Raw genomic sequence first — 27,177 nt, 5'->3', positions numbered from 1 at the left:
AAAATCTCAGGATTGTGTCTTAAAATATTTTGGCTTCTTTATTAATTATTATTAATTTAATTGTGTTTCCAAAATTTCTCACATTTTCTCACTTTTCTTGGTTTGTTTTCAAACATGTGGGGTTCAACTCTGTACAGATATATGAGACGTGCTTGTTGTGACTGATCAGCATAGTACAGAGAGTTGAATATAATCTGACAGTTATTATTGAGTTTTCACACACACACACACACATTTAAGTTTAGTTTATATGACAATAATAAGATCGAGCTGTTATAGCTGACATTATAAAGCATCTTTAGTTGTTTATTGATAATAAGAACGTTGATTTAAAGTATCTTAAGTATTGAACACAGAAAATGAAGTGCTTAAAGAGCAGTGTGGATGTGGGTTTGTGTCGCACCCTTCATTTATTATTTACAAGATCGTATCCATGGAAACTCACTTAATCAAATTCTATAACTCTCTCTTCTACTTCTTCCTGTCGATTTTGCTCATCATGGCCTTGACGTCAACAGGAGCGGAGGCAGCAGCAGCCTTAGCCTTTTCTTCCTCCTCCTGTTTCCACAGGATGATGGGATGGATGCCCACACTTCGGTTCTGAGCATTTTGCTCCAGCTGAGCTGGACTGAAAAAAAAGACAAACTCAAGATCACGAGGAGCTTTCAGCTGGGATTATTCTTATTTTACACAGTGTGCTTGTATGTTCTATCTACACCTGCTTAAATCCACATGATCAGGAGAATAGTGTATGTCTGCCGCTTTATTTAAGTTTAAACCATTCTCTCTCCCGCACCAAATCCCATAGAGACATCACGTCAGCCAGGATTGTTAGTGCCACTGCTGTAAACTTGTTAACATGTGACTTCTGTGTTAGAAAGTTCTGTTCAAATGAACTAAAGTTCTCTGTTCATGCTCTGTATCAGTGACTCATACAAGCACATTTCCATTTCCATAAGACTGCAGTCGCTGACCTGAAGTTCTGAGGCTCAGGATTCAGCGCCTTCTTCTGGATGTCTTTGTACACCGGAGACTTGAGGTAACGGAAGAAAGTGTCCTGCACCAACGATGATGATGAACATCCATGAAAACACACAAAGGTCAGTCAGTCCGTCCATGGGTAGGAAGGTAAGTAAGTAAATAGGTAAGTAAATAGGTACAGTAGGTATGTAAGTAAATAGGTAGGTAGATATGTAAGTAAATAGGTGGGTAGGTAGGTATGTATGTAAATAGGTGGGTAGGTATGTATGTAAGTAAATAGGTGGGTAGGTAGATATGTAAGTAAATAGGTAGGTATGTATGTAAGTAAATAGGTAGGTAGGTATTTAAATATGTATGTAAGTAAATAGGTAGGTAGGTATGTAAGTTAATAGGTAGGTAGGTATGTAAGTAAATAAGTGGGTAGGTAGGTAGGTAAGTAAGTAAATAGGTAGGTATGTATGTAAGTAAATAGGTAGGTAGGTAGGTAGGTAGGTATGTAAGTAAATAGGTAGGTAGGTATTTAAATATGTATGTAAGTAAATAGGTAGGTAGGTATGTAAGTTAATAGGTAGGTAGGTATGTAAGTAAATAGGTGGGTAGGTAGGTATGTAAGTAAATAAGTGGGTAGGTAGGTAGGTAAGTAAGTAAATAGGTAGGTAGGTAGGCATTTAAGTAAATAGATATGTATATAAGTAAATAGGTAGGTAGTTAAGTAAATATGTAGGTAAGTAAAAAGGGAGGTAGGTATGTAAGTAAATAGGTAGGTAGGCATGTAAGTAAATAGGTAGGTAGGTAGGTATGTATGTAAGTAAATAGGTGGGTAGGTAGGAATGTAACTAAATATTTATGTAAGTAAATTGGTAGGTAGGTATGTAAGTCAATAAGTGGTTAGGTAGGTATGTAAGCAAAAATGTAGGTAGGTGGGTAAGTAAATAGGTAGGTAGGTATGTAAATATGTAGGTAAGTTAATAGGTAGGTAGGTATGTATCAGAATCAGAATCAGAAGAGCTTTATTGCCAAGTACGATTTGCACATACAAGGAATTTGTTCTGGTGTCATTGGTGCATAACAAGCATACAATGCTTGTATGTAAGTAAGTAAATAGGTAGGTAAGTAAATAGATGGGTAGGTAGGTAGGTAGATAAGTAAATAGGTAGGTAGGTATGTAAGTAAATAGGTGGGTAGGTAGGTATGTAGGTAGGTATGTAAGTAAATAGGTGGGTAGGTAGGTAGGTAGGTATGTATGTAAGTAAGTAAATAGGTATGTAAGTAAATAGGTGGGTAGGTATGTAAGTAAATAGGTAGGTAGGTATGTAAGTAAATAGGTGGGTAGGTATGTAAGTAAATAGGTGGGTAGGTATGTAAGTAAATAGGTGGGTAGGTATGTAAGTAAATAGGTAGGTAGGTATGTATTTCCGGACTCTCTTAAAGAGGCCAGAGTGACCCCCCTCCTTAAAAAACCCACCCTTGACCCGTCTGAAGTAAATAACTACAGACCTGTCTCTCTTCTTCCTTTTCTCTCCAAAACTCTGGAGCGTGCTATCTTTAATCAACTCTCCTCCTACCTTCACCGGAACAACCTTCTTGATCCTCTTCAGTCTGGTTTTAAAGCAGGTCACTCGACCGAAACTGCACTTCTTGCTGTCACTGAGCAACTCCACACTGCCAGGGCTGCCTCTCTCTCCTCTGTGCTCATCCTCTTGGACCTTTCTGCAGCGTTTGACACAGTTAACCACCAGATCCTTATTTCCTCCCTTCAAGAACTAGGTGTCTCAGGATCTGCACTTACCCTACTCTCGTCCTATCTTCAAAACCGAACATACAGAGTAACCTGGAGAGGATCTGTGTCTGAACCCTGTCCTCTAGCTACTGGGGTCCCTCAGGGTTCTGTCTTGGGCCCTCTCCTCTTCTCTCTGTACACCAACTCTCTTGGTTCTGTTATTCTCTCTCATGGTTTTTCCTATCACAGCTATGCCGACGACACCCAACTCATTCTCTCTTTTCCCAGCTCCGACACACATGTAGCAGAACGGATCTCCGCTTGTCTGACCGACATCTCTCAGTGGATGTCTGACCATCACCTGAAACTCAATCTCAACAAGACTGAGTTTCTTTTTCTCCCAGGAAAGGGCTCTCCCACCACAGACCTGATCATCACCCTCGACAACTCTGTGGTAACTCCTTCTCATACGGCAAGGAACCTGGGTGTGACACTTGATGACCATCTCTCCCTCACTGCCAACATTGCTGCAACAGCTCGATCTTGCAGATACATGTTGTACAACATCAGAAGGATACGGCCTCTTCTAACCCAGAAGGCGGCACAGGTTCTGGTCCAGGCTCTTGTCATCTCACGCTTGGATTACTGCAACTCCCTCCTGGCTGGTCTCCCTGCGTGTGCCATACGACCCCTGCAACTCATCCAGAATGCAGCAGCTCTTCAACTTACCAAAATTCTCCCACACTACACCTCTCCTCCGCTCCCTTCACTGGCTTCCTGTAGCTGCTCGCATCCGCTTCAAGACTCTAGTGCTTGCGTTCCATGCTACAAACGGATCCGGTCCAGCCTATATCCAGGACATGATCAAAACCTACACCCCAGCCCGCCCACTTCGCTCTGCATCGGCAAACCGGCTCGCTGCTCCCTCACTGAGAGGATCGAAGAGGCATTCGCAGAACTCGAGACTGTTCACTGTCCTCGCTCCCAAATGGTGGAACGAGCTCCCCATCGACATCCGGACAGCAGAAAGCCTCCACATCTTCCGCCGCCGACTAAAAACACATTTCTTCCGACTCTACCTCGACTAAGACGATGATGACGACGACAAAAAAAAAAAAATTAAATAAAAAAAAAAAAAAAAAAATACATCGCACTTACGACTAGCACTTCATAGTTTGATTTACTTGAAGCTCTTACTTACTTCTAGCTCTTATTTGTACCCAAATGTTTAAATGCACTTATTGTAAGTCGCTTTGGATAAAAGCGTCTGCTAAATGACATGTAATGTAATGTAATGTAACGTATGTAAGTAAATAGGTGGGTAGGTATGTAAGTAAATAGGTGGGTAGGTATGTAAGTAAATAGGTGGGTAGGTATGTAAGTAAATAGGTAGGTAGGTATGTAAGTAAATAGGTGGGTAGGTAGGTATGTAGGTATGTAAGTAAATAGGTGGGTAGGTATGTAAGTAAATAGGTGGGTAGGTATGTAAGTAAATAGGTGGGTAGGTATGTAAGTAAATAGGTAGGTAGGTATGTAAGTAAATAGGTGGGTAGGTAGGTATGTAGGTATGTAAGTAAATAGGTGGGTAGGTATGTAAGTAAATAGGTGGGCAGGTAGGTAGGTAGGTAGGTATGTAAATATGTAGGTAAGTTAATAGGTAGGTAGGTATGTATCAGAATCAGAATCAGAAGAGCTGTATTGCCAAGTACGATTTGCACATACAAGGAATTTGTTCTGGTGTCATTGGTGCATAACAAGCATACAATGCTTGTATGTAAGTAAGTAAATAGGTAGGTAAGTAACTAGATGGGTAGGTAGGTAGGTAGATAAGTAAATAGGTAGGTAGGTAATTAAATATGCATGTAAGTAAATAGGTGGGTAGGTATGTAAGTAAATAGGTAGGTAGGTAATTAAATATGCATGTAAGTAAATAGGTGGGTAGGTATGTAAGTAAATAAGTGGGTAGGTATGTAAGTAAATAGGTGGGTAGGTATGTAAGTAAATAGGTAGGTAGGTATGTAAGTAAATAGGTGGGTAGGTATGTAAGTAAATAGGTAGGTAGGTATGTAAGTAAATAGGTGGGTAGGTATGTAAGTAAATAGGTGGGTAGGTATGTAAGTAAATAGGTGGGTAGGTAGGTAGGTAGGTAGGTAGGTATGTAAGTAAATAGGTGGGTAGGTATGTAAGTAAATAGGTGGGTAGGTAGGTAGGTAGGTAGGTATGTAGGTATGTAAGTAAATAGGTGGGTAGGTATGTAAGTAAATAGGTGGGTAGGTATGTAAGTAAATAGGTAGGTAGGTATGTAAGTAAATAGGTGGGTAGGTATGTAAGTAAATAGGTAGGTAGGTATGTAAGTAAATAGGTGGGTAGGTATGTAAGTAAATAGGTGGGTAGGTATGTAAGTAAATAGGTAGGTAGGTAATTAAATATGCATGTAAGTAAATAGGTGGGTAGGTATGTAAGTAAATAGGTGGGTAGGTAGGTAGGTAGGTAGTTATGTAAGTAAATATGTTGGTAGTTAGGTAAGTAAATAGGTGGGTAGGTAGGTAGGTATGTAAGTAAATAGGTGGGTAGGTATGTAAGTAAATATGTTGGTAGTTAGGTAAGTAAATAGGTGGGTAGGTATGTAAGTAAATAGATGGGTAGGTATGTAAGTAAATATGTTGGTAGTTCGGTAAGTAAATAGGTGGGTAGGTATGTAAGTAAATATGTTGGTAGTTAGGTAAGTAAATAGGTGGGTAGGTATGTAAGTAAATAGGTAGGTAGGTAGGTAGGTATGTAAGTAAATATGTTGGTAGTTAGGTAAGTAAATAGGTGGGTAGGTAGGTAGGTAGGTAGGTAGGTAAGTAAATATGTTGGTAGTTAGGTAAGTAAATATCCTGAAGCCATTAAAGTCTCTCATCAAAAGAACACTAAAAATTCTGGACAAAAAGCCTCTACAGTATCATTATTGTAACATCTTAAGTAAGTATAACATTTTGGATTTTGATAATTATCAGATATTCATGGATGCTTGCCTCATCTTTAGAGTCCTAATTCAAATAAATAAATAAATAGGTAGATAGGTATGCAAGTAAACAGGGAGATAGGTAAGTAAATATGTAGGTAGGTAAGTAAATAGGTAGGTAGGTAGGTAAATGGGTAGGTCGGTAGATAGATAAGTAAATAGGTAGGTAAGTAAATAGGTGGGTAGGTAGTTAGGTAGCACCTTTTTCATGAGCAGGAAGACATGAGTCTGCGCAGCATCCAGCACGTAGCGGTGAGGATGTTCCAGGCCTTTCACTGTCAGACCCATGGTCCTACCGTCAATGTTGATCCAGCGAGGAGCACCGGGGGCCAGGAAGGTCCTGAACACACACACACACACACACAAAGTCAGGTTTCTATGACTTCAGAGGACATTACATTGAGTGGCCAAACTCTAACCTTCTTCCTACCATACAACATGTCTTTACCTTTAACTGTAATCATTTATGTTATGGGGACTAATTTTAATATTTTGTCCCCATAAGAAAGAAAACTCCCCATCATGTGAGTGTGAAAGCAAGAACACACACTTACTTGAAGATGGTCTCAGCTTTGGTTATCATAGATGATGCAGTTCCCCACTTTAGTTCTTCAGCTGCTTCCCAAAAAGCCAAGTTCTCCCCTGAAACACAGAGGAACACTCACTAGATAAATGATGAGAGAGTCTTTGTTTTACTTTAGTTCCAAACTGAAATAAAGAAATAAAAATACAGTCCACTGATGTAAGATTACACTTCATTATGTGAAAATCATCAAATGTTATGAAGACACATTAGAAGTGTATTGTTACATAGAAGTTGAAATACAAAACATGATGAATCCACAAAACTTAACTGTAGGTAAACTTTAGGTAAACTTAACTTAATAATAGCTACGAGCAACGATGAGGTAGTTAATGACACCAGGGTTCGTTGAGACCAGGTTCATATGCTAAGTTCTAAGCAGGTTTAATGTTAACTTTTAATGCTGGGATCAGATTTTGATACATCTGGGCATTCCCCTTAAGGTCATGTTTCTTGTTTCTTTCTGTCATGCTACTTGTTTCCTGTTTCCTGATCTTAGATAAGTAAAGTGATCTTAGATAAGTGAAGTGATCTTAGATAAGTAAAGTGATCTTAGATAAGTAAATTGATCTTAGATAAGTGAAGTGATCTTAGATAAGTAAATTGATCTTAGATAAGCAAATTGATCTTAGATAAGTAAAGTGATCTTAGATAAGTGTGGTGATCTTAGATAAGTGAAGTGATCTTAGATAAGCAAATTGATCTTAGATAAGTAAAGTGATCTTAGATAAGTAAAGTGATCTTAGATAAGTAAATTGATCTTAGATAAGTAAAGTGATCTTAGATAAGTAAATTGATCTTAGATAAGTAAAGCGATCTTAGATAAGTGAAGTGATCTTAGATAAGTAAATTGATCTTAGATAAGTGAAGTGATCTTAGATAAGTGAAGTGATCTTAGATAAGTGAAGTGATCTTAGATAAGTGAAGCGATCTTAGATAAGTGAATTGATCTTAGATAAGTGAAGTGATCTTAGATAAGTGAATTGATCTTAGATAAGTGAAGTGATCTTAGATAAGTGAAGTGATCTTAGATAAGTGAAGCGATCTTAGATAAGTGATAAGTGAATTGATCTTAGATAAGTGAAGTGATCTTCATCATCATCATCATCATCCTCCGCTTATCCGGGGCCGGGTCGCGGGGGCAGCAGTTTCAGCAAGGGACCCCAAACTTCCTTTTCCTGAGCCGCATTGACCAGCTCCGACTGAGGGATCCCGAGGCGTTCCCAGGCCAGAGTGGAGATGTAATCTCTCCACCTTGTCCTAGGTCTACCCCGAGGCCTCCTCCCAGCTGGACGTGCCTGATATACCTCCCTCGGGAGGCGCCCAGGAGGCATCCTCACCAGATGCCCGAACCACCTCAACTGGCTCCTTTCAACGTGAAGGAGCAGCGGTTCTACTCCGAGCTCCCCCCGGATGGCCGAGCTTCTCACCCTATCTCTAAGGGAAAAGCCAGCCACTCTCCTGAGGAATCCCATTTCGGCCGCTTGTACCCGCGATCTCGTTCTTTCGGTCATGACCCAACCTTCATGACCATAGGTGAGGATAGGAACGAAGACTGACCGGTAGATCGAGAGCTTTGCCTTTCGGCTCAGCTCCCTTTTCGTCACAACTGTGCGGTAAAGCGAATGCAGTACCGCACCAGCCGCTCCGATTCTCCGGCCCATCTCCGGCTCCCTCGTCCCCTCACTCGTGAACAAGACCCCGAGATACTTGAACTCCTTCACCTGGGGCAAGGAGTCATTCCTGTGAAGTGATCTTAGATAAGTGAATTGATCTTAGATAAGTGAATTGATCCTAGATAAGTGAAGTGATCTTAGATAAGTGATCTTAGATAAGTGAAGTGATCTTAGATAAATAAAGTGATAACAAAGTGCGTCTCTTCATGTAGTTAATTATCCTGCTATAAACTCCCTCATCTTCAGCCAGGTCACTTCCACCAGCAGCACCACCGTGAGGAGACATGAAGTAGCGACGCCCAGTGAGTGAGACTTCATTTATTAATTAAAGTATTGATATTTGCCCCGTCTTATCGATGATTGTATTCCACAAGGAAGGACGACGATATACTGTATCACCAAATCCATATTTTGACTCTAACATCGGGGAGAACAGAGTGATCTGACGCCGTGTAACACACACACTTAAACTGCTGTTAGGTGTTTGTTTCCTTGTGTCTGTTGTGATCGGTCGTTTTCCCCCGACCAAGACACGGCAACAGCCTGTGCCACTGTGACTGATAATGTGACATGGTGAATGTATGGTGTAGTCTGATCCCAGGATTCATGAGGAGGTTCAGACTGAAAACGTACCACTGAACTCCTTCTTCAGGAAGATCTTGAAGTCGTCTCGGCCTCGCAGGTCGGTCAGTAGCTCAAACAAGCTGAAGGACCAGCGCTCGACCCTCATCTTAGTCGGCAAGTCAACTCTGAACACACACACACACACACACACAGTATCACTCCATAACATTTAGTGTAGCTTTTAAAATGTGAAACCTGGTCAAATATACAAATGCAAAAATACTTCAAATATTCAAAGGTATGATTTGTGAAATATTTGAATATTATAAACTCCAGTGCATGAGAGCTAGTGAAAGTAATATAGGGTTCAAATTGTGTTGACCGGAGCAGCTAACGAGATGCATTCAAAGACCATGGTAAATTTTAAAGGGAGTGATGTTTTTCTGTCGCCCAATCAGCTGACTGTCTGACCCCAAGAGAATGGTTGAGGCTGGTTATTTTAGGACTATAGTACTATAAAGAAAATAAAAATGACCATACTGTACCAAACCAAATGAAAGCGTTCACTTTAAAGGCCACATAGACCGGAAGCTCCAATTAACGCTGCGTTTGTGTGTGTATCTGCGTCATTACCTCGTTTATGAAACCCTAAAGTTTCAGAACAAACAGTTCAGCCACTGCTGAGAAAATAGTGTTGTATTGTTTTCCTGGGCTCTGCGAAGCGGATCGGCACTTCCTTAGTTTGATGTCGTCATCAGAAATCCTCACCACTCCTCTCACCACTGTAGCGCCTCCCGGTGCGGGCACTAGTCCGGGCACATCCGGTTGCATACATTCAACCGCAGAAGAAGAAGAACTACTCTTGTTGTAGCTGCTGAGATGCAGAGCATCCACCGTGCCAGAGGGGGAGCTGTGTATCTGAGAGCTGGCCTATCTATTACATCACTTCCAGGTACCTGGCCAATCACAGGACAGTAGGAAAGCTCTCGTTGGCTGGCCAATCACAACACAGTCCACGTTCTGGGGGTGTGGTTTTGGTCTGAAACAGCGCGGCTGTTGAGAGCGTCAGTGAGGAGATATTTTGATTGGCTCGTTTGCAGCGATTATGAGGTTTTTAACCATGAAAACAAGTTAATATAGGTAAGTAGACCTCCATAACTAACATATATGTGACCATGAAAACAAGTTAATATATGTAAGTAGACCTCCATAACTAACATATATGTGACCATGAAAACAAGTTAATATATGTAAGTAGACCTCCATAACTAACATATACGTGACCATGAAAACAAGTTAATATATGTAAGTAGACCTCCATAACTTACATATATGACCATGAAAACAAGTTAATATATGTAAGTAGACCTCCATAACTAACATATATATGTGACCATGAAAACAAGTTAATATATGTAAGTAGACCTCCATAACTAACATATATGTGTGACCATGAAAACAAGTTAATATATGTAAGTAGACCTCCATAACTAACATATATGTGTGACCATGAAAACAAGTTAATATATATAAGTAGACCTCCATAACTAACATATACGTATATGTGACCATGAAAACAAGTTAATATATATAAGTAGACCTCTATAACTAACATATATGTGACCATGAAAACAAGTTAATATATGTAAGTAGACCTCCATAACTAACATATATGTGACCATGAAAACAAGTTAATATATGTAAGTAGACCTCCATAACTAACATATATGTGTGACCATGAAAACAAGTTAATATATGTAAGTAGACCTCCATAACTAACATATATGTGACCATGAAAACAAGTTAATATATGTAAGTAGACCTCCATAACTAACATATATGTGACCATGAAAACAAGTTAATATACAGTATGTAAGCGGACCTCCATAACTAACATATACGTGACCATGAAAACAAGTTAATATATGTAAGTAGACCTCCATAACTAACATATATGTGTGACCATGAAAACAAGTTAATATATGTAAGTAGACCTCCATAACTAACATATATGTGACCATGAAAACAAGTTAATATATGTAAGTAGACCTCCATAACTAACATATATGTGACCATGAAAACAAGTTAATATATGTAAGTAGACCTCCATAACTAACATATACGTGACCATGAAAACAAGTTAATATATGTAAGTAGACCTCCATAACTAACATATACGTGACCATGAAAACAAGTTAATATATGTAAGTAGACCTCCATAACTAACATATATGTGTGACCATGAAAACAAGTTAATATATGTAAGTAGACCTCCATAACTCACATATATGTGACCATGAAAACAAGTTAATATATGTAAGTAGACCTCCATAACTAACATATATATGACCATGAAAACAAGTTAATATATGTAAGTAGACCTCCATAACTAACATATACGTGACCATGAAGACAAGTTAATATATGTAAGTAGACCTCCATAACTAACATATATATGACCATGAAAACAAGTTAATATATGTAAGTAGACCTCCATGACTCACATATATGTGACCATGAAAACAAGTTAATATATGTAAGTAGACCTCCATAACTAACATATATATGTGACCATGAAAACAAGTTAATATATGTAAGTAGACCTCCAAAACTAACATATATGTGAGCATGAAAACAAGTTAATATATGTAAGTAGACCTCCATAACTAACATATATGTGACCATGAAAACAAGTTAATATATGTAAGTAGACCTCCATAACTAACATATATGTGTGACCATGAAAACAAGTTAATATATGTAAGTAGACCTCCATAACTAACATATATGTGACCATGAAAACAAGTTAATATATGTAAGTAGACCTCCATAACTAACATATATGTGACCATGAAAACAAGTTAATATATGTAAGTAGACCTCCATAACTAACATATATGTGACCATGAAAACAAGTTAATATATGTAAGTAGACCTCCATAACTAACATATATATGTGACCATGAAAACAAGTTAATATATGTAAGTAGACCTCCATAACTAACATATATGTGACCATGAAAACAAGTTAATATATGTAAGTAGACCTCCATAACTAACATATACGTGACCATGAAAACAAGTTAATATATGTAAGTAGACCTCCATAACTAACATATATGTGACCATGAAAACAAGTTAATATATGTAAGTAGACCTCCATAACTAACATATATGTGTGACCATGAAAACAAGTTAATATATGTAAGTAGACCTCCATAACTAACATATATGTGACCATGAAAACAAGTTAATATATGTAAGTAGACCTCCATAACTAACATATATGTGTGACCATGAAAACAAGTTAATATATATAAGTAGACCTCCATAACTAACATATATATGTGACCATGAAAACAAGTTAATATATATAAGTAGACCTCCATAACTAACATATATGTGACCATGAAAACAAGTTAATATATGTAAGTAGACCTCCATAACTCACATATACGTGACCATGAAAACAAGTTAATATATGTAAGTAGACCTCCATAACTAACATATATGTGACCATGAAAACAAGTTAATATATGTAAGTAGACCTCCATAACTAACATATACGTGACCATGAAAACAAGTTAATATATGTAAGTAGACCTCCATAACTTACATATATGACCATGAAAACAAGTTAATATATGTAAGTAGACCTCCATAACTAACATATATGTGTGACCATGAAAACAAGTTAATATATGTAAGTAGACCTCCATAACTAACATATATGTGACCATGAAAACAAGTTAATATATGTAAGTAGACCTCCATAACTAACATATACGTGACCATGAAAACAAGTTAATATATGTAAGTAGACCTCCATAACTAACATATATGTGACCATGAAAACAAGTTAATATATGTAAGTAGACCTCCATAACTAACATATACGTGACCGTGAAAACAAGTTAATGTATGTAAGTAGACCTCCATAACTAACATATATGTGACCATGAAAACAAGTTAATATATGTAAGTCGACCTCCATAACTAACATATACGTGACCATGAAAACAAGTTAATATATGTAAGTAGACCTCCATAACTTACATATATGACCATGAAAACAAGTTAATATATGTAAGTAGACCTCCATAACTAACATATACGTGACCGTGAAAACAAGTTAATATATGTAAGTAGACCTCCATAACTAACATATATGTGACCATGAAAACAAGTTAATATATGTAAGTAGACCTCCATAACTAACATATATGTGACCATGAAAACAAGTTAATATATGTAAGTAGACCTCCATAACTAACATATACAAGCATATATATATGTGATACAAGCAATCTATGTCACCTTTAAGATCATCTCAATGTATCAGTGTATCTGTGAATATGATCTGACAGGGAAGTTTACTGAAGATAAACCTGGACAGGAAATTAAAAATCAACAAACATGTCACCTTCTCATGTTGAGAGTCCAGTAAGCATCACTGTCTGTTTGCCAGGGGTTGCCGGGTAAACATGGAGCCAGGAAGGGGTCGTGGGTTTTGTACGTTGTGATGTACTTGACCAGTCTGCACAAATGTAACATAATCACACTCAGCTGTAACCAGTGTGTATGTGTATTTAGTTCATGTTTAGTGTCAAATATAGAAATTATACATAAACACTGTAAATCTACTACGTCTCCCTGGTCAAACACCAGCTACTGCATTCAAATGTTGACACTTGCATGACAGGTCATAGGAGCTCTGACATGAGACAGCTGCCAATCAGTGTCAGATTTCACTTCCAGACCACGCCCCCTAACTGCCCCTCACTGTCCCCCCAATGTCACCTCACTGTTCCCTCAATGTCACTTCACTGTCCCCTCAATGTCCTCTCACTGTCCCCTGACTGTACCCCCAATGTCCCCTCATTGTCACCTCACTGTCCCCCCACTGTCCTCTCACTGTCCCCCCACTTTCTCCTCACTGTCCCTCAGTCAGCTCTCAGCCCACTTCTTTGGCATTGTTCTAAATCCAGCACTGGGAGTAGTTAGCTGCAGAAGATCTGGTCTCTGGGCTAAACTGGTTCACTACACACAGATAATCCTGTTTTATAATAATGACATAATATGATGACTGACAGATGTTGAGTCCTGTATGAACTTACGCTCCAAGAGACACGCTTGATTTAACCTTTGACCTCATGATGGCTTGTTGGAAGAACACGTTCTGGATAATAATGATAATAAAAGAGGAAAACAAACAATACAATTTACAGATAATTAATACAGTGTATATACAGTATATATATATATATACATATGTATATATACATATATACATATATGTATATATACATATATGATACTTCATGTCTTACCATGCGTCTGTACTGGTCAAAGCTGATTATCTGAAGACAACAACAATAAAGAAGTTAGTTTGTTGTGTTATCTACACATAACTGATTTTCTCTATAAACTTTGGTGCAGGGGAGTAGGGTGATGTGATTTAACGTGATCAGCTACATTGTGATACTGACTAAAGACTACACACACAAACATCACAGTCTGAGTCACATTACTCTCCTGTCATCAGCGGAAAGCAGAAAAAGAAAGAAGAAGAAAAATATCTTCAGTGTCTGATTATCTTTGTTCTGTAAAGAATATCAAGCATTTTCATAATGGACAGTTTAGAACTAGAGAATATTTGTCTCCTCTGCTGTAAAAATGGTATTATCGTCAAATAAGTGTGGCCGAGCCAATACGATACTATCAGCTCCAATATCGGTCCGACACACGTCAAAATCACTGGATCACAAATATTTTAAATGTGATTCAATCCGGAAATGATATATAATGATATTTAATTACAGTATATATATAATGATATTTAAAGATATATAATGATATATAATGATATTTAATGATACATAATGATATATAAAAATATATAATGATATCTAATGAGTCATGAGTCATGTTGTGGGCTGATTATTTCATCTTAAAATCGCTTACAAATGGCTCAGTGATAAATACGTCATCACAAGAGTGTTGTTAGTTTATGTATATGTATACACACACATACATATATACACATATATAATATATACACACATATATGTGTGTATATATATATACATATACATATACACATATATACACACATACATATATATGTATGTATATATACACACATATGTGTATATATACATACTTATATATGTATGTGTGTATATATATACACATATGTGTATATATGTATGTGTATGTGTCTTTACAAAGAGCCACAAACTACAATGTAGCCCAGGTAAAGGTTCTGTTCTCAGTCCAAACCAAAGCCTGATCCAGGACTTTACTATTCCAAAATGAAACGTACCATGATGGAATATTTATAGGAGCTCCTCTGGCATACACACTGATCTTGTCAGCAACAATAATCCTCATGGAGACCAAAACCTGGTCCTAACGAGGCAGAAACGTATTAATACTTAGTTTGTGTTTGTGTGTACTGACCTGTTACCTGATCTTCATCAGGATCAACGAGACGCTCTGGACCACAGTCCATAGCACTGTGAGTATGCCGCTGCACACACACACACACACACACACACAGAAGCTCATGATAAACGTAATATAATCACATGACTATAATGAGATATACATTACACACACACACACACGCACATACTGACCGGAGGCCTGTTGAGGATCCAGTAAGCTCTCTCTTGGCAGTCAAACACCACTCGATCTGGCTTATTTCTCTCCTTACCAGCCCTGACACACACACACATGAAGTGTTAGTACAAGTGAGATGAGTTGTGCACCTTTACACACACACACACACACACACAGAGTATTCTTCACATACCTGTACTGTTCAGTGGCCTGCATCACGATGAAGTCCCACTTGTGGTTCAGCCATTTATGGAGATGGTTGTAATGAGCCTGGTTCAAACACACACACACACACACAGTGGCTGAGTCAGAGCCACGAGCTAGAGTAAAGCAGTGAGCCGCCACCAGGGGGCGACTCAGCTGGTGGGAAAAGGAACTCTGATTCCATTGAACTCAACACTTTGCATGTATGGAGGACCAAAAGGGCCAAAATTAAATAAATAAATACACCATTAAATCATTCATTAAATGTGTCATTAAATAATTAAATGTGTCATTAAAGAGAGAGAGACGGGCGGCGGCTCCTTCCTGACCCAGGACCCTCCCTCTGCCCCTCTGGAATAGAACAGCACCCTCTCGGTGTCCCGAGTCCATCAAAATAGGCTACAGAGCATGAATTAGAAAACAAAGAAATTCTTTGTAAATCAGATGTTCAGAAGCTATATAGTCAGAATTATATGATGGTATTTCTATAATTTGGGCACCCACGGGCAAAAATATAAATCTGAGCCTATGCCTCCGATACTATCGCTGCCAAACTATATATGGGCCATTCTACCGAATTCGTGCAAAGTCCAGAGTTGGAAACACATTTTCAAAAGTTTTTTTTTTCCAAAAACCTTGTCCATACATATATTGTACCGTATTTCTATGGTACATATCTAGTAAAGGCGCAGTCAAATTTCATATATTAATGTCTGCCTGTTCTTGAAATGTTTTTCCGCTCCTGAAATGTGTCACTACCGTAACACAGCAACACACTGCAATAAAAACCATTATATTAATCTGTTAATATTGTGTGTCCATACACCCTCTAAAGAATAATTTTAGTAATTTATTATGAAGGGTTTTACAACTAAATCAATTAAAATTATTTTTTAAACAAATTTCAAAGTTTATTTTCTAAGAATCATCAAAATTTAAATGGAATCTTTTTTTGTAAAATGAATTACACTGATCATAGAGATCTCAGAGTTCATTAGTTATTACATTGAATGTACATTCAACCAATAGTTATCATAAAATGTTATTGAATGACTCAATTCTTATTTTATTTTACAAAACATTCAGTGTTACGGTAGTGACCGCACTGTTACGGTAGTGACTGCACTGTTACGGTAGTGACCGCACTGTTACGGTAGTGACCGCACTGTTACGGTAGTGACTGCACTGTTTTGGTCGTGGCCACACTATTTTGTTTGCAAGGTTGTATTATATCCCCTCAACCTTATTGCTTAATATTAACTCATAACCTGCCTTACAATGTGAATTTTACAAACACAAATGTTATGTTATGTTATGTCTCTGATAGGTGAACTTTAGATGTGGTATGTCTGCAGTCATGTTGAGAGCTGCCTGTGGGAGCTGCCTAGTGTTTCTCTGAGCATAGAAACAAGATTGTATTTTCTGAGCAACCTGCTTGTCAGTGTGCTTCTTAATCCATGTTTGTCTTTATAATTGGCAGACTTGTATTTTTTTCTGCAAATGTGTGTTATGAAAAAGAAGGGTCTTTCTGATATGCACAGGAACTCTGTGCTTCCATACTTCCTTCTGAGTTTTTGTTCTTGGGGAACATTTTGACTTCTCTGGCCTCATGCACAATCTATGGCACCGTTTTCTATATTTTTCTTTCTTCCATTCAAGTTTATTTTTCTGTGGTCACACATTCCAGAACGTCTCTTATTAGTCTCACTAGAAGTGCATGGAGTAACAGTCTCACTAGAAGTGCGTGGAAGGTGAGGCGGCATGGGAGAAGGCGTGGCAGAAGGCGTGGCAGAGGGTGTGGGAGGTGGCGTGGAAGTTGTGCACAATCTCTCCATCTCTCTTTGACTTTTCACCAATAGCCTGTGATGTTGCTGTCTTTTTCGCCATGATCTTCTGACCTTCCTTTGCTCCCTGTCAGATAAATCACTGATAGATTTGATCTTTCCTCCTTTCTTTCATTTCTCGTTTCGTTCTCTTTCCTTCTTTCCTTATCATGTCATACATTATTTAGCACTCTGAGATTCTTAAGAATGAAATGTGCTTTACAAATCAAATATAATAACAATATTATTATTATTATTATTATTATTATGTTTTAAGAGTATAATGTAATAATAATGATGAAAAATGTCCTTAAATATGTGGAACATTACATGTACTACCATAATGATTATGTCACAACCGTAACGTTACAATTCGTTACGGTTGTGACATTTTTAGCTAATTCCTAGCATAACTCAAACATGCTTACAAGTAAATGGCTAGGAACAGATGTTTGAACAGTTGTACACACAACAAAACATAATATTTTGTTTTGAGCCCCCAAAAGTGTATTTACTTGCAGATAATATGTGTACGGTTGTGACAATTATTAATGCAACATGCTGATTTTCAGACTTTGGAACCCATTTACTTAAAAATGATGAGAGGTAATCACTCACCATGCAGCCATGAGGGACAGGGATGCAGTATCACTTCTTGGTCAGAAATTCTGGGGTGTGACTAAAACCAGGCTCCACCCATGTGGTAAAACAACTCGTGTTACGGTTGTGACATGAAAGTGTGGGACAGCATTTTTTAAAGCATGTTTTGTAATTTAAAAAAAAACTTCAAAATGAATCTAAATGTTTTACATTCTGTTTAAAATAAACCAAATATATATTTTAAAATACACCATTGGAAAAAATGACAAAATTCTTTTAAGTATTATTTTCATGGATTGCAATTTAGAAACTACTTCCCAATAGAAAGTACCTAGGAAGGTAGCATAAATGATGATTTTGTATATATTTAGCTTAATTACTATCTAGTTACAGTCTTGTGTTTAACTAGATCATAACATAATCTTAGTAAATATTGAAGGTCTGAATTCTTAATTATTTTGTTAAATAGTTTTTTTATTGTGGGACAGCAATTTGCACGAATTCGGTAGAATGGCCCATATAATACATCATATCTTAATACACAAACCACATTTTTGAATTCTAAATGACTAATTTCTCGCCTCAAATGATCTTAAAACTGAGCTCGGGGACTCAGAAAAATATTTATTTCAGGTTTATAGTTCTTTTCTCTGCTGCTATGCTGTGATACATGGCAGTCATGACATTTCAGACCACAGCAATGAATCAGACTCGATCAGCCTTAGCCCCGCCCTCTGCCTTTGATGGGCGAGTTTGACAGATAAAATAAATTAATGATCCACTGCAACATGGACCATGAAATAATGAAATGTGTCATTAATTCATGTGTCATTAATGGCCACACATTGAATTATTTAATCACACATTGAATTATTTAATGACCCATTGAATTATTTAATGACACATTTAATGAATGATTTAATGGTGTATTTATTTATTTAATTTTGGCCCTTTTGGTCCTTCATATGCATGGACATACCATGGATGTATTAAAGGAACTGGATGTAGCTCCGCCCCCTCTACCGTGAAGACATTTTGTCATGGTGGCCACTCGTGGTACTGCAACAAAAAATACTCACGCGGCCCAAAAAGCAATTTTCCCATTGAGCACAATAGTAAAAGAGACACCTGTAAAAGTGTCCACAGGACACCTGGAGACATGGACACAGGCATGTATAGATCTTTATATTCTATATTTTTAATTAATGGAGTGTCACATTTGTAAAACCTTCCTAAAGGCCATAAAAAGCCCAGAAAAAACTTATTTGTGTTATTTGTGTTTCTTATTTGTATTTATATGTGCTGAGTGAGCAACTCCATAGGAATGAACGGAGCCAAAGAGACGGAGCTACATCCAGGTCTTATAATACATCCATGGGACATACCTGTTCATAAGGTTCCAGCATGCCTTTCTTTCTGATGTTCCTCTTGGCCAGATAAATGGCTGCAATCACAGAACAAAATCATTTTCAGTTTCATATCCGACCTCATTATACACTGAAAGTGATCGTAGAGCTTTCTGCTCTGTTGTACTCTGTTCTGTTCTAATGTATTCTGTTCTGTTGTGTTCTGTTGTATTCTGTTGTATTCTGTTCTGTTGTGTTCTGTTGTATTCGGTTCTGTTTTGTTCTGTTCTGTTCTGTTGTGTTCTGTTGTATTCTGTTCTGTTGTGTTCTGTTGTATTCTGTTGTTGTGTTCTGTTGTATTCTGTTGTTGTGTTCTGTTGTATTCTGTTCTGTTCTGTTGTATTCTGTTCTGTTGTATTCTGTTGTTGTGTTCTGTTGTATTCTGTTCTGTTGTGTTTTGTTGTATTCTGTTGTTTTCTGTTGTGTTCTGTTGTATTCTGTTCTGTTGTGTTCTGTTGTGTTCTGTTGTATTCTGTTCTGTTCTGTTGTTGTGTTCTGTTGTATTCTGTTCTGTTCTGTTGTATTCTGTTCTGTTGTGTTCTGTTGTATTCTGTTGTTGTGTTCTGTTGTATTCTGTTGTGTTCTGTTGTATTCTGTTCTGTTGTGTTCTGTTGTAATTGTGTTCTGTTCTGTTTTATTCTGTTGTATTCTGTTCTGTTGTGTTCTGTTGTGTTTTATTCTGTTGTATTCTGTACTGTTGTATTCTGTTCTGTTCGTTGTATTCTGCTCTGTTCTGTTGTATTCTGTTCTGTTCTATTCTGTTCTGTTCTGTTCTGTTGTATTCTGCTCTGTTCTGTTGTATTCTGTTCTGTTCGTTGTATTCTGCTCTGTTCTGTTGTATTCTGTTGTGTTGGGTTCTGTTCTGTTCTGTTGTATTCTGTTCTGTTCGTTGTATTCTGCTCTGTTCTGTTGTATTCTGTTCTGTTCTATTCTGTTCTGTTCTGTTCTGTTGTATTCTGTTCTGTTCTGTTGTATTCTGTTCTGTTCGTTGTATTCTGCTCTGTTCTGTTGTATTCTGTTGTGTTCTGTTCTGTTCTGTTGTATTCTGTTCTGTTCGTTGTATTCTGCTCTGTTCTGTTGTATTCTGTTCTGTTCTGTTGTATTCTGTTCTGTTCTGTTCTGTTGTATTCGGTTGTGTTCTGTTCTATAGTAACATCTGTAAAGCAGACATTGTGTTACCTCAGGTTTGTTACACTTCTTTCGATTTTAGATCTTTGCATTCATTTCATTCCCAGTTGAGATACAGTAAGAGCTGCAGCACATTGGTATTGAGCTTGTATGTCACAGTAATACACAGAGATGCATGATATACTGGCTTAGTCTAAGTATTATTGGATATCTAAAACAGCAGGCTGAATAGACCTGGACCTCTCTCAATTTTATTTTGATTGTCTTTATTTCTTTTGTGAAGAAATTAAAAGTGAACCCCAAAAATAAAAATAATGTAATTTTAAACGTGAAATTGAATAAAGGGCACTTAAATGTCTGTGGTTAATAAAGAAACCTTTGACAGCTGTAGAATAAAACAACGCAATAATCATCAGAAGAGTCGTGCATGTTTACAGAGTCACATATGATATATTGTATTTACCATAGTCAGTGTCCTCTGCCAGCCATTTCTGAGAAGGCCAGAAGTATGGCGTCTGAAAAGATGATTGTTGTGTGAAAGTGATAATCTACAGAGGATCAACATGAAGAATACACAAGGGAACAGACACAAATATAGAACCCTGTACATAACTAATATTAGTAATAACTAAACAACAAGAAACAGTGACTTGCAGAGGAAGCAGAAAGAGATTTAACCTAAAACCTAAAGCCAGTCAATTCAAATGGTACATGATACAATGTACAACACATGCAGTGTAGCAGTGTGTCTATGGTCAGTCTATGGCTAACTTTAAAACAGCTCACTCAAGCAGTAAACTGGCCATTTGTTGGCCACTTTTATACAATCAGTGTCTATTTCTATTATTTTGTAAAGTAAAACTTTTCCAACGCTAAGTCTCACAGAAGAAAGCAAAGGTTCTGTTTTACCTGGAAGCGGTAGAGGCTGTTGTCGTTGCACATGAGCAGCTTCCTGTGGTTCTGGAGGGGGTAGATGTAGCCATAGGCCACCAACATGGTGCCAAAGACATTGGCCTCTGGAACAGTACAGACGAGGAGGAAAGCATGGAAACATGTCATCATGACGTGTGGAGTCTGTGAATCTTCTAACTTTGCAATATTCTTACCTTCTGTTGGAGTCTTCATCTTGTTGACAATCCATGCGATGAGGTCCTTACCTGTGGAGAATTGATCTGTGATTATCTGTGATTGTGAGTTGGAGGCAGTGCACACACTTCTACTTGACTCATGTCAGTTTGCATTACTTCATAATGATTCCTGTGGGTGGGCGGGGTCGTCAGAGCACAGCTGCATGTAACTGCTCTGCAAACACACAAACTAGTACAGTTTGTGTGTTTGCGTCACATTAAGACGTCGACGCACACACTCTGACTGTGCCATGTGTGCTCCTGCACCAACAACACACAGAGTCATGACATGAGAAGGGCTAGACGTTGCTTTAGTTCAATGTTGGACAAGTTGCATCCCGTAACTCTACATGCCAGGTCTATAATATATGATCATGTGATGTGTGAATGCACAGGAGAAGGAACTTGTGTCTGCTCGTCCCCTCATTGTCCACTGTCCTCCTCCATGTCTGTTTAGTATCAGGTTATTTTTGTTGTTGGGATTTCTCCTCAAGGCCTAAACGTGTTCAACCATCAGTGGTGAAAATGTACGTTGGTGGCACATTGGAAATGGAAGGAGCAAAGAATTGTTCTGTCCACGGAATGACTTCTCGTGGCAGGCTTATGTGTATCAGACACACACACACACACACACACATCACACACACACACACACACACACACACACATCACACATCACACACATCACACACACACATCACACACATCACACATCACATCTCACACACACACACACACACACACACACACACCTCACACACACACACACACACACACATCACACACACACACACACACATCACACACACAGACACACACACACACACACACATCACACACATCACATCACACATCACACACACATCACACATCACACACACATCACACATCACACACATGTTCAGTATCCATGCAGACCTTGGTCTATGTTCAGTATCCAGGCTGACCTTTGTCTATGTTCAGTATCCATGCTGACCTTGGTCTATGTTCAGTATCCATGCAGACCTTGGTCTATGTTCAGTATCCAGGCTGACCTTTGTCTATGTTCAGTATCCATGAAGACCTTGGTCTATGTTCAGTATCCAGGCTGACCTTTGTCTATGTTCAGTATCCATGCAGACCTTGGTCTTAGTCCAGTATCCATGCTGACCTTGGTCTTAGTTCAGTATCCATGCACACCTTGGTCTATGTTCAGTATCCATGCACACCTTGGTCTATGTTCAGTATCCATGCAGACCTTGGTCTATGTTCAGTATCCAGGCTGACCTTTGTCTATGTTCAGTATCCATGCAGAACTTGGTCTATGTTCTGTATCCATGCAGACCTTGGTCTATGTTCAGTATCCAGGCTGACCTTTGTCTATGTTCAGTATCCATGCAGACCTTGGTCTTAGTCCAGTATCCATGCTGACCTTGGTCTTAGTTCAGTATCCATGCAGACCTTGGTCTTAGTTCAGTATCCATGCTGACCTTGGTCTATGTTCAGTATCCATGCTGACCTTGGTCTTAGTTCAGTATCCATGCTGACCTTGGTCTATGTTCAGTATCCATGCAGACCTTGGTCTATGTTCAGTATCCATGCAGACCTTGGTCTTAGTTCAGTATCCATGCTGACCTTGGTCTTAGTTCAGTATCCATGCTGACTTTGGTCTTAGTTCGGTTTCCATGCCGACATTGGTCTTAGTTCAGTATCCATGCCGACATTGGTCTTAGTTCAGTATCCATGCTGACTTTGGTCTTTGTTCAGTATCCATGCAGACCTTGGTCTATGTTCAGTATCCATGCAGACCTTGGTCTACGTTCAGTATCCATGAAGACCTTGGTCTGTGGTCAGTGTCCATGCAGACCTTGGTCTATGTTCAGTATCCATGCTGACCTTGGTCTTAGTTCAGTATCCATGCAGACCTTGGTCTTAGTTCAGTATCCATGCTGATCTTGGTCTTAGTTCAGTATCCATGCTGACCTTGGTCTTAGTTCAGTATCCATGCTGACCTTGGTCTGTGTTCAGTATCCAGGCTGACCTTGGAGTGTGTTCAGTATCCATGCAGACCTTGGTCTTAGTTCAGTATCCATGCTGACCTTGGTCTATGTTCAGTATCCAGGCTGACCTTGGTCTATGTTCAGTATCCATGCTGACATTGGTCTATGTTCAGTATCCATGCAGACATTGGTCTATGTTCAGTATCCATGCAGACCTTGGTCTTAGTTCAGTATCCATGCTGACCTTGGTCTATGTTCAGTATCCATGCTGACATTGGTCTATGTTCAGTATCCATGCAGACATTGGTCTATGTTCAGTATCCATGCAGACCTTGGTCTATGTTCAGTATCCATGCTGACATTGGTCTATGTTCAGTATCCATGCAGACCTTGGTCTTAGTTCAGTATCCATGCACACCTTGGTCTATGTTCAGTATCCATGCACACCTTGGTCTTAGTTCAGTATCCATGCACACCTTGGTCTATGTTCAGTATCCATGCAGACCTTGGTCTATGTTCAGTATCCATGCAGACCTTGGTCTTAGTTCAGTATCCATGCACACCTTGGTCTATGTTCAGTATCCATGCAGACATTGGTCTATGTTCAGTATCCATGCAGACCTTGGTCTATGTTCAGTATCCATGCTGACTTTGGTCTTAGTTCGGTTTCCATGCCGACATTGGTCTTAGTTCAGTATCCATGCTGACTTTGGTCTTTGTTCAGTATCCATGCAGACCTTGGTCTATGTTCAGTATCCATGCAGACCTTGGTCTACGTTCAGTATCCATGAAGACCTTGGTCTGTGGTCAGTGTCCATGCAGACCTTGGTCTATGTTCAGTATCCATGCTGACCTTGGTCTTAGTTCAGTATCCATGCAGACCTTGGTCTTAGTTCAGTATCCATGCTGATCTTGGTCTTAGTTCAGTATCCATGCTGACCTTGGTCTTAGTTCAGTATCCATGCTGACCTTGGTCTGTGTTCAGTATCCAGGCTGACCTTGGAGTGTGTTCAGTATCCATGCAGACCTTGGTCTTAGTTCAGTATCCATGCTGACCTTGGTCTATGTTCAGTATCCAGGCTGACCTTGGTCTATGTTCAGTATCCATGCTGACATTGGTCTATGTTCAGTATCCATGCTGACATTGGTCTATGTTCAGTATCCATGCAGACATTGGTCTATGTTCAGTATCCATGCAGACCTTGGTCTATGTTCAGTATCCATGCTGACATTGGTCTATGTTCAGTATCCATGCAGACCTTGGTCTTAGTTCAGTATCCATGCACACCTTGGTCTATGTTCAGTATCCATGCACACCTTGGTCTTAGTTCAGTATCCATGCACACCTTGGTCTATGTTCAGTATCCATGCAGACCTTGGTCTATGTTCAGTATCCATGCAGACCTTGGTCTTAGTTCAGTATCCATGCACACCTTGGTCTATGTTCAGTATCCATGCAGACATTGGTCTATGTTCAGTATCCATGCAGACCTTGGTCTATGTTCAGTATCCATGCTGACATTGGTCTATGTTCAGTATCCATGCAGACCTTGGTCTATGTTCAGTATCCATGCAGACCTTGGTCTTAGTTCAGTATCCATGCACACCTTGGTCTATGTTCAGTATCCATGCACACCTTGGTCTATGTTCAGTATCCATGCACACCTTGGTCTTAGTTCAGTATCCATGCACACCTTGGTCTATGTTCAGTATCCATGCAGACCTTGGTCTATGTTCAGTATCCATGCTGACATTGGTCTATGTTCAGTATCCATGCAGACATTGGTCTATGTTCAGTATCCATGCAGACCTTGGTCTATGTTCAGTATCCATGCAGACCTTGGTCTTAGTTCAGTATCCATGCACACCTTGGTCTATGTTCAGTATCCATGCAGACCTTGGTCTATGTTCAGTATCCATGCACACCTTGGTCTATGTTCAGAATCCATGCACACCTTGGTCTATGTTCAGTATCTATGCACACCTTGGTCTATGTTCAGTATCCATGCAGACCTTGGTCTATGTTCAGTATCCATGCAGACCTTGGTCTATGTTCAGTATCCATGCACACCTTGGTCTATGTTCAGTATCCATGCACACCTTGGTCTATGTTCAGTATCCATGCAGACCGTGGTCTATGTTCAGTATCCATGCAGACCTTGGTCTATGTTCAGTATCCATGCAGACCTTGGTCTATGTCCAGTATCCATGCAGGCCTTGGTCTTAGTTCAGTATCCATGCTGACCTCTTCCCTGGACTTACTGGACTTACACTGGATAAAAACACTACCTCCTGAACCACTGATCTCATCCAATTGTGTTTTGCCTTATTTAGCCTGTGTTAGCAGCTTAGACAGCGAACACCGTCTGTCACACACTCCACACACTCTGGCATTAAGACAGACAGACAGACAGACAGACAGGTACACGAGTCACTCTCACCAGTGATGACATGTGGGATGGTTGTGACGTTGAGTTTCTGCTCTGAACCTTTCACTCCACTTGTCGGGTCCTGCATCTCCACCACGATGGCCTCCAGCTGTAAATCATCATCCAGAGAAGACTTCATCACATAAGTCTGTATCCAGCTCACAACCCTGACAGCATGCCACCACTTTGATACTTTATATTTATATCTAAACATAAACATATATACCGTATGTATGTTTCTTTTGAAAATGCTTTGGCACACCTTCAGCGGTTTATACATGTCCAAGCCAATCCAACTTTGTTTATAAACCACTTTAAAAAACAACAGCTGAAACAAAGTGCTGTACAACAGAGATAAATAAGATAAATAAAACATAAGATATGACATAATCAGCCTAGACAACAAACAATAAAACAATAAAAATACTGTAGAAAGTATTAACAACAACACAAATGAAAAAGTCATACAATAAAACTATAAAAATGTGTCATACTGGGCTGTACATGTCCAAACAAAGTGGTTAAAGCAGATCTTTCTCTCTCCAGAGCTCCCCTTACAGTTTTGGAGTACCGTACATATTTTTCTGAATACTCATTTGTGTTGATGAACCAGAAACCACTATCTAGCTTAAATGTTTGGTGCCTGAGGTGAGAAAACACTGTTCTATTCATTCTCAAGGGTCATTCTCTGCACTCTGTATGGAACATTTCAGCAGAGCTGATTGGCTTTAAGATAAAGCAGGTGATGATCTTCAACAATCCTCTGCTCTTCAGATCATCTGTTCATCTCATCTTAATACAGTAACAAACAGTGTGTGTAACAAAGGAAGAAATTCAATCCATTTATGAAACAATCCAGCAAAAAGTCACATAGAATCCTTTTTTTTAAATGTATTAAATGTATTTCCATTGTTTGAAGGCCAGTGTCTTACAGAAAATATATTTTAATTGGAATTAAGAATGATTGTAATAAACAAATTGAATAAAATATCAACTGTTTAGAAGCCCTGAAAATAAAGCCCAGCCAAAAACCACTCACCTTTTTCAGGCAGTGCATACGTGGCCGGACATGTTGCCCGCGGTCAGGGCGGACGGTTCTGATCGTCATATTTGGAGACAGATGAAGACCAATTCAGAATGAATCAATAATAAATAAATAAATCCACTGAAGAGAAGCGTGTGCATGTGTGCACTGCTCTGTGCTGTTTGACGACCGCGCAGCACGAACCTCTTATCCCCCAGTAATTATAGACAAAAGCTGCTTCTTAAATGAACTTGTCAGTGACGGCACTTATCCGTTGAGTTTAAATGGCCGTGCACTTAATC

At 38.8% G+C, this 27,177-nt stretch overlaps 1 protein-coding gene across 1 annotated transcript; it reads right to left on the bottom strand.

Annotated features, from left to right (window-relative positions):
- Positions 1–230: 230 nt before the first annotated feature.
- rgs9a (regulator of G protein signaling 9a) lies at positions 231–27,177 on the bottom strand. The gene is made up of 17 exons (XM_058654683.1): positions 26,891–27,177; positions 25,864–25,960; positions 21,423–21,473; positions 21,226–21,332; positions 20,780–20,831; positions 19,168–19,226; positions 15,349–15,425; positions 15,173–15,254; positions 15,001–15,063; positions 13,862–13,891; positions 13,649–13,710; positions 12,955–13,068; positions 8,601–8,716; positions 6,263–6,350; positions 5,910–6,048; positions 975–1,057; positions 231–628 (listed from the first exon to the last, which is right to left on the bottom strand). The coding sequence occupies exons 1-17, from the start codon at positions 26,957–26,959 to the stop codon at positions 472–474; spliced, it is 1,446 nt and encodes a 481-aa protein (XP_058510666.1). The 5' UTR covers positions 26,960–27,177; the 3' UTR covers positions 231–471.

This window comes from Solea solea, chromosome 16 (assembly GCF_958295425.1).
Source record: "Solea solea chromosome 16, fSolSol10.1, whole genome shotgun sequence".
NCBI classification, from domain to species: domain Eukaryota; kingdom Metazoa; phylum Chordata; class Actinopteri; order Pleuronectiformes; family Soleidae; genus Solea; species Solea solea.
Note: the sequence above shows the minus strand (reverse complement) of the source record. Positions and strands in the feature narration are given on the sequence as shown.